Raw genomic sequence first — 8,676 nt, forward strand, 5'->3', positions numbered from 1 at the left:
CTATGTTTTAATCCCATTGGTTCCCTCAGCTTCAACCCCGTCTCTTTCCCTTTATTTCACTGGCTGTGTCCCTTATCCTCACCTTTCCTATCCCCTCTATAAAACCCCTGGACACGTTCAGGTCTGTGGCTCTTTGTTCCTGGTACCTTCACAGTAAATCTTGTCTGTGGAATCCATATGAGGAGTCCCCTCCCTCCTTCTTTGCCTCTGCCTGTGCGCACCCTCCAGTCAGCCCAGGAGCAGCTCCCATCGGGTGAGCAGCTCACTCTTGAACCCTTTTTCGTGTTCAGTGCTGCCTTGTACCAGAGGGTGCAGCTGGACCTCTGGGCCCCTCTGTTTTGGCTAGTGTGCAGCCGTCACCCTTCCTGGCAAATCCCCACTCCAGTGGCTGGAGGGAGGAAGCTCTGCTGGCACGACAGATGCCCATGGAGGCAGAGGGGAGAGCAAAGGCTGGTGGTGTTCGCTGCATGTTGTTGGCTCAGCATCATCAAAGATCTGCTGACATGCAGAGTGTGCACCCCCAGTCTCCCACAGCTGCGACCACGTTCTTGGCACATCTGGAATGGGTCAGGGCGCACAGGTAGTGAAGTGGCTTTTTTGCCAAGTTACATGACAAGCAGGATACGAACAAACAGACAATCTGGGAATCCAGGAATCCTGGCGAGCCCTCCTCATGACAATGAACAATCAGCAATACTCTAACTACCCCTTTAACTGGTGCCCAGCTCCCACATCCCACAGCACCCCAGGAGGGGCTCTCACGGTGACACAGCCCAAGCTCCTGCCTGCAGATGTTGACCCTTTGTAGGTGTCTTCCTCCTCCTCACCTCTGGGTTCACTTGCTTTTGCACACCTGTGGACCTTGAGCAGCGTGATCTACGCTCCCTGGCCACCCCCTTTTTGTGCATTTTCCCTAACTTGTGAAAACCACCGCTTGTTACAATTAGTAACAGCTGACTGCAGCAACCATACTGCTGCTTGTGTCACACATTTCTTATCCCTTCCCTTGTTTTGGTCTGACACAACCTTTATGTCCATTATTGGTTTGTTTGTTTGTTGAATCAATGTGTCTGTCCTTGTAGGTTCACAAAAATTATTATCTTGCCCAAGACAGAAGAAATCCCGTGTGTTTGGGAATGCAAAGCCATAAGAATAACTCCTGTGTAAAAGGGAGGTATTTTATTAGGCAGAGATGATAACAAAATAGTTTCTGACTGTGTGAGAAGAAGTGTTCTGTCCATCTGTGCATTTTAAATCCCAAATATAAGTACTGGCACACTGTCAAACAGCTGAGAAAGGAATAACACCATGGCCACAATGTATAGGCTACATTTAAGTAGCAGATTCTTACATTATGTCCCAAACCTCATTTTATTTCATAACTTTAGTATTAATGGCCACTTGGTATAGATTTCCAGTTGCACCTATATTTGAAGAAATTCTTAGCAGTACTGATAATATTCAGCAAGAACTACTGCTGTTCTGTTTTTCCCATTCTGTCAGTAAAAGCCTTAATCTTTTTAAAAAAATGTATTAATTATCCATAACTTCTATAATTGCCTTTCCAATTGGTCACCAAGTATATTTGTTCTGTGCCAGTCCTGCTTCTCAGGTCATCATGTTGCAAAATGTGGAATATGTACAATTTTATTAAGATAGGATGTTCTCTGCTGTTTGATCTTTGTAATTTTCTGGCGTAACCAACAAGGAGGGAGATTTAATCCATGAAACAGAGCAGCCAACAAGCTCTAAATGATGTCCAGGTGTTAGAAATACAAATTCCTGGTCAGCCCAGTTGCCTTGTTAAGGTTTAGGGCTGGACATGTTCCAATGATCTCAGCCCAGCGGGAGATTAACAAAGCTTGGGAAGAAGCTTTTTCTGAGAGCAGACACAGAGAATGCAGAATTTCCGGGCCACGAGGACATTTGGCAGAACCCCCGAGATAAAGAAGAAACCAATAAAGCCAATGCAGCAACTGCACTGAAATCAGCTCCGACTGGGTAAGGGAATCCCGGCAGGGGCAGATCAGGATCACCAACTCAGGGACCACCCACACAGGAAACCGGCGAGCCAAAGGAAGAGACAGAGAGACAGATAGACAGACAGATAGACAGACAGAGGGACAGACAGAGAGACAGAGAGACAGAGAGACAGACAGATAGATAGATAGATAGATAGATAGATAGATAGATAGATAGATAGATAGATAGATAGATAGATAGATAGAGTGTGGCGCTGATTAGCATGAGAGGCAAAAGACTCATTAACTAATAGAAGATAGAATACTAATTTATAAGAAAGCGATGTACCTTGTAACCAATGCACATTAATATCTTTGTTTGCTAAAAGCTGTAAAGAGTGGAAAGTTTTGCCAGTCGTGCTGCTGACTCGGTGGATTTGCCACCCAGTGCCCCCTTCTCCGCAGAAGTGTAAATAAACCATATGCCTGGACTCTTGTGCGGCTCGGCCTCTCGCGGGACAGAGCCCGTTTTGGGACAGGACCGTGTCCCCTGGCAAAGGCTCTGCGCCCGCCCTGCGCCAGCAGCGGCAGCCGGGACGGAGCCCTCGTGAGGGGAGCTCCCGCCCGGGCGGGCCCGCGCGCCGCGGGTTAGGCGGACACGCGCACGCCGGACACGCGGGCGCGCGCACGCCGGCGGGGCCATGGCGGGCGGGCCGGCGGTGCTGCTGGGGCTGCGCGACGCCGCCATGGTGGGGCCGGGCCCGGCGGGGCCGCTCCCTCCATGGGCCACCAACAAGCTGGGCGGCAGAGCGGTAGGGCCGGGGCGAGGCTGGGCTGGCGGGGCCGGGCCCGGCCGGGGCGCGGGGCGCATCCCGGCCCGGTCCGAGCGGTGGTGTCGGTGTTGCAGGACTGGATGCCGGCGGTGCGGGCGGGCCCGCCGCGGTGCGCGCGGTGCGGGCGGGCGCTGCTGCTGCTGGTGCAGGTGTACTGCCCGCTGGAGCGCGGCCCCGCGCACCGCGCGCTCCACGTGTTCGCCTGCGCCGCGCCGCGCTGCTGGGGAGCCGCCCGCAGGTGAGCGCGGGGCCGCGGGTGCTTCCCATTATTGCTGTTGTTGTTGTTGTTCCCGCTGCTGGTCAGCGGTCCCCCCTCACCCTCTGTTTCTCTTTGCCCGGCACATCGAAGCTGGAAGGTGCTGCGCTCCCATTACTCGCAGGCCCAGGAGAAACAAAGCCGAGATCTCAGCGTCAAACAGGTACAGCTCGGCTCTGCCTGCGCGGGCTGTGCCGGGGCTGCAGGGAGGACGCTCTGAACCAGAGCCAGAGCTGAGCCGGATGAGCTCACACCCTCCATCTCCTTGTTTAAGTAACCATAACCTTCCTCCAGAAGCTGCACTCTGCGATGGTTTCCAGTCATGTTCTGTGGTTGTGTGGAGAAGTCATAGTCCTGGAATTTTTGTCACTGCACTACACTGTTTACAATAAGACTGTTGAACAGTGTTTAACTTCCTGTTTGTGTCTATGTCAGGCGGGTTTTTAAGTGGAGATTGCAGTCCAGCTGTATGGCCAAAAGTGATGCTTAATACTTCAGTTAGTTCAGCTAGCTAAACTTTATTTTCAACTTCAAGTGATACTTGAAGTTGAAAAATAAAGGCTGTACTATTTAGGTTTGGATCTTTAAGCTGTTTTCTTTGTTTTCTAATTTAAATTGATCTCTTTAAATTTAACACAAGCTTTTAAATTAATCTGACTCAATTATTGTTAATATATTTGTGAGGAAAAATGGCACATTGGCTAAAGCAGATTGGAAGAGTAGGGTGGCACCACACTGGTGAAGGCAGGCAGGAAGGGTTTATTCAGCTGATGCATTTGCAATGTGAAATCTTGGCCTGTGGTAAATGAGCTTTTACTCTGGTAAAATGATGGTGGTGTTATTATTATTTCCTTCTCTGTTCTGCCCTTTGGCTTGCCTGTGGTGCTGGAGCTGCCCAGGCAGCTGGCAGGGGCTATGCCACAGCCAGGGCATGGCAGTGGGAGGCACAAGGGCCACTCAAAACCTGATGAGTTCTTGTTCTGATTCTCCAGTGTGAGATGGTTTTGCCATAACTGTGCTGGTGTGAGAAGTAAACGTGGGTGCGTTGGGAAGTACCACTGTGAGGAGAGTGGGTGCAATAACACTGAGCATTAGTTTAAGGTCTCAGTTCTCTCATCTGTTAGAAGCTGAATTTGAAGTGCAGCAGGATGGCAGACCTTGGCAGTGTTGTCTTCTCTTTTTTTTTTTTTCGGTTCTCAGAAGCAAGAATCGAACTTTGCTGCAAAGGATTGGTGTGAGGATGCAGATGACTGGGGAGCCTGTGATGGAGCAGAGTTCCCTGCACGTGCCTCCCTTCAGCTGCTTGGGCTGAAGGAAGCTGTGAGCAGCGAGGCGGAGTTTGCATCCCAGTTCCAACAGCTCCACCTGTCTGAGGCTGCCGCTGGCCCGGGTCCCCAGGACACACATCCTGCAGCCAGTGAGGACATGGTGATGGCAACGGCTGGTTCAGCTCCTGTGTTCCAGCCCTTCTACATTAATGTTGTGGATGAGGAAGACTACATGGGTTTCCTTGATACACATCATGCAGATAAGCTACTGAAGGAGTATCAGCAGAGAGAGTGTGTTGATTTGGAACAGATGATGTCAGAAAGGTGAGAACAGGTCTGGATTTCATGGTGAAACTGAAGGAATTTAGTTTCCTGTATGCTTGCTGATAATCTAAATGGAACTCTCACTGAACCCGAATGATTTTGTCTGGAAGCTCCTTCAGAAGTCAGTGGTGTGTAGTGCTGTGCTGGAAGAACAGAACAGTGCACCCAGTGCTGTCAAATCTGGAGTTACTCAAAGATGCAGCTATTTCTGAGTGACTGAGCACTTGGAGTGTTCGTGGGCTCCAGGTGGGGCAACAGATGGTTAATCTCTGACACAATATATATGCTAAATGGCATGACTTTATAGCATGACATTCCATGGCTTTTTCTTTACAGGGCTAAAGCTTTTCTTGTATTTCAGTTGCATTTTTAAGAGTTTGATTAGTTAGGGATTTTGGCTAGAGACTGGGATGATGGTAAGACACCTGAAGGTTTAGTAAGGGTTGCCTGAAAAACAATTGTTGAGCAGTTACTGAAAAAAATTTCTTAGTAAAGTATTTAACTTAGGTGGTCACAGTGATGAGCACTTATATTTCAGCCACTTGTGCCTGAATTGTGGACAACATTGAATTTGTCTATAGCTAAAGTTGCTGTCAGTCCCAGAATCTGCATAGGAAACTTTTCAGCAGTGATGTTCCTGTTGAGTTTTGTTGACCTTTATAAAATCATAGAACTTTAATTATGCTTGATTCAAAATTGAAAAAGACAACATCATAATTTAAAACCACAAAAAAAATTGCGATGTTATTAAAGGAAGGGGTTTTTGATGGAATAAAGCAGGTACATGGTGGATTTGAGTCATGTGAGTTTGAAACACTGTTAGTAATTGTGTAATTAAGCCACCAGAAACCAAAGAACTAGAAGGAAAATGTGCACTTACAACCTCTAACAAGAATTGTCTCTTAACATGTATATCTTTTCTCAATGTATTTAGTATAATTTAATGTGAGTGTATATTAGCCATTCCTTATTTAAAACATTCATGTCATACTGAAAGCCTTGCTGGACAGTTTGTTTCTTGTTTTCTTACAGTTTTGCAGGTGAAGATGGTAATGAAAAATATGAGAAGAGTGAAGTCAAAAGCTGGGACCACACGTTCCATAAATTCATGAAAAGAATATCTGTGTGTCCTGAACAGATTCTAAGGTATGTTGATAATCTGGTTGTAACAGGGAGATACAAGTCATTGGCATGGATGGTTGGTACATCAAAACGAATTCTTTAATTGGAAATGTGTATGTTTTAATTTCTTAATTAAAAAAACCTGCTGTGGAGGCTGTTGCCATGTCTCTGGTCAGACATCAGTCCCTGGCTGGGCTTTCTTTATACAGAGTTTAAGTACATGAGAAGCAAACAGGATCAGAGACCGTAGCTCTGGCTGTGGGAGACTTTTGACATAAGACCTGATGAGAAGACCCCGACTGTCTTTGAAGCCTCACTGAAGTCCAGGCACAGAGGTTTTCAAGAGGCAGTGTTGAGGTGGAAGTATAACACACAGTGGTGTGCTGTCATGATAGATTTACAAGGCTATCTGCTCCTCTGAAATTTTGTGACCTATTTGGAATTTCTAATGTCTGTCCTTGACTGAAGCAAGGTATTGCTTGTTTTAAAGCCCCAGTTCTGCAGCTTGTTGTGGACACCTCTCAGCCCCCAGCAGTCTTCAGGTCTTGTAAATCTGTTGCTTTTCCTAGGACAGAAGCAGGTGTAACCTCAGAGTAGCTGCTCTTCCTGGGAGAGGAGTTAATTCTGGTTGGGAGTATAGCAAAGAGTAAATCCAAAGTCATTCATAGTACCAGAAAATACAGGTTTTCATGGATCATACCAAGTGTTCCAGGGAGTCCAGTGCTGCCTGTCTGGTAAGGCTGCCTAAGTGTAGTGGCAGGGCTTTTGTTTACCAACTTTCCAGTACCAGGTGGAACTAACTGGTCCTTTTTAGATGAGGAGTTAAAAGTCTGAGTGGCTGCATAGACAGAAAAGAACATGAGACACTTTTATTAACTGTCAAAGATTATACAGGAGATTTTCTAATGCAGAGTGCAAGGAGCATTTTCAGACAGCTTTTCACTGGATCTGTCACTTTGCAGTATTGTGCTCTTTGAATTTGCCCTTCCTCTAAGAGATCAGCTCTGGTGCTCCCTGGGGCTGTCCCTGGTTACAATCTTTCTGTAGCCTCCCTTTGCCCTCCCTGGGGACTGTCAGTGTGCTCTTAGACTCCCATTTCTCCTGGCTGCAGGGTCCCTGCTGACCTTCAGCAGAGCACGGGATCTCCTGCTTGGCATTCAGTGGAAACCATCCCTGGTCTGTTTCCTGTTAGTTGTGAAGCTCTGAATAGCTCTTACAAATAAACCATCATTTCTGAGACATGGCTGCTGTGGTTTTGAGACCTATTCTGTGTTAAGGCTTGTTGAATGTTATCTTTTATGTCTTTTGTCTGTTTAGGATTCCATTTTTCTGGAAAGTGTGGTTTGCTTGATGAAATGGTTCTGGTACAGCATATTTTGGAGGTGTCCATTCAGAGCATTTGTCTCCTTTAAATCCAGCTTTTTCCTTAAGACTTTCCAAGCATTAACCTACCAGCTATTTCCCCCTCCCCATCATTATTCTTTGTTTAGTGACTCCTTTGTAGCTGAGGCAATGATTCTAACTCACAACCATGTTTTACTTGAAGCAGGTTCAGAGATCTCAGCAAATCCTGGACACTGTTGCCAACATACAAGTTTTCCTATCAAATTTAGATATTAAAAAAATAATGTTTTTTTTCTTCCCTGTCTTCTCTCAGATACTCTTGGGGTGGCCAACCTTTATTCATAACGTGTCCTCCAGCCAGCCTGGACCAGGATATCCCAGCTTGCAGTAACTGTGGAAGCAGCAGAGTGTTTGAGTTCCAGCTGATGCCCACACTGGTCAGCATGCTCCAGAGTGACTCAGGTGCTTGACTTGCTTGAATCAATATTTCTGACAGTGTTCTTTGTGGGAAAGTGTAGTGAACTGCAGTTTGGGTTGTTTCCTGCTACCCACATGTGCTTAACCACAGTGGTGGTGTTCCAGAGGGTCTGCTGTCTCCATTACAGGTTTCACTGAACTAAGAGAGAACTCTGCTTTATGGAGGCTCTCTGATTGCAGCTTGGCTCGCTCAGTAGTGAACTTTAATAACTGAATCAGGGATAATTCCATGGCCTTGGGAGTAATTTGTCTGTATTGTCTCTTAAAGGAGGCCGTGAAAAATAATAAATGCTGTGAGGTAAGACTGCAGACACTTAAAAATCTCTTGGAAAATTCCGATTTGGCTATCTTTAACATGGTTAACATTGGAAAATGGTATTTACAGAGGAGACTGAATATGAGAAATATTTTCTGAATTAATAATCTGTGCAAAGACTGAAGTCTAGTGGTAAGCAATAGCCCCTGATTATGTCATTTTTCTTACCCTTATGTACCTTTGTTGCTTTGTTTTTAGATCTGTCAGTGGAATTTGGAACTGCTATAGTTTACACATGTGAGAGAAGCTGTTGGCCAACAAATCATCAAACCCCTCTTGAAGAATTTATTTTTGTACAAGAAGACCCAGATCAGAGATTATTTAAATAAATTGTATTTCTCTGCATAGATGAAAAGTCTGTTGGTGTGTTTTGGGGTTTTTTTTTTTACTAGAAGGGTCTAATTAGGTAACAGAATTTTCCTCAGATGTGGTAAAAAATTAAATTTGTTTGATGGCATTGTGCTTATTTCCAGGAATAACTGATTGAAATCTATTAGCGTGCCTCTAAAATGTGGTGACAAAGCTTGCATACTTCAGTTACACATGGAAGCTGAGGTGTAGAGATTGTTTCACAGTTCTAGTTACTTTCAGCATTTGGGGAAAGAAGTAAAGGAGAAAACTGCAATGAGAAAACCTTTCTCATATATTGGAAGTATTCATCCATACTAGAAGTGGAGAACTTAATGCCAGCTTGATTTTAAAAAGCAATTCTGCTTTGATTTGACCACAGATTGGAAATTCAGTGGGGAGTGGCTGAAGGGCCTTGCTGTCCCTG

The 8,676-nt window shown here is 45.9% G+C and overlaps 1 protein-coding gene across 3 annotated transcripts; it reads left to right on the forward strand.

Annotated features, from left to right (window-relative positions):
- Positions 1-2,635: 2,635 nt before the first annotated feature.
- On the forward strand, positions 2,636-8,259 carry PDCD2L (programmed cell death 2 like). Of its 3 annotated transcripts, XM_069027051.1 has the most exons (7): positions 2,636-2,773; positions 2,869-3,032; positions 3,144-3,213; positions 4,251-4,642; positions 5,675-5,788; positions 7,422-7,570; positions 8,100-8,259. In XM_069027051.1, the coding sequence occupies exons 1-7, from the start codon at positions 2,663-2,665 to the stop codon at positions 8,228-8,230; spliced, it is 1,131 nt and encodes a 376-aa protein (XP_068883152.1). In that variant the 5' UTR covers positions 2,636-2,662; the 3' UTR covers positions 8,231-8,259. The 3 variants fall into 3 exon arrangements, with proteins under 3 accessions (XP_068883152.1, XP_068883151.1, XP_068883153.1); XM_069027050.1 differs by having other exon boundaries at positions 2,660-3,032; XM_069027052.1 differs by lacking the exon at positions 3,144-3,213 and having other exon boundaries at positions 2,660-2,773.
- The last annotated feature ends 417 nt before the right edge of the window (positions 8,260-8,676 follow it).

Source organism: Aphelocoma coerulescens, chromosome 11 (genome assembly GCF_041296385.1).
Source record: "Aphelocoma coerulescens isolate FSJ_1873_10779 chromosome 11, UR_Acoe_1.0, whole genome shotgun sequence".
Lineage (NCBI taxonomy): Eukaryota > Metazoa > Chordata > Aves > Passeriformes > Corvidae > Aphelocoma > Aphelocoma coerulescens.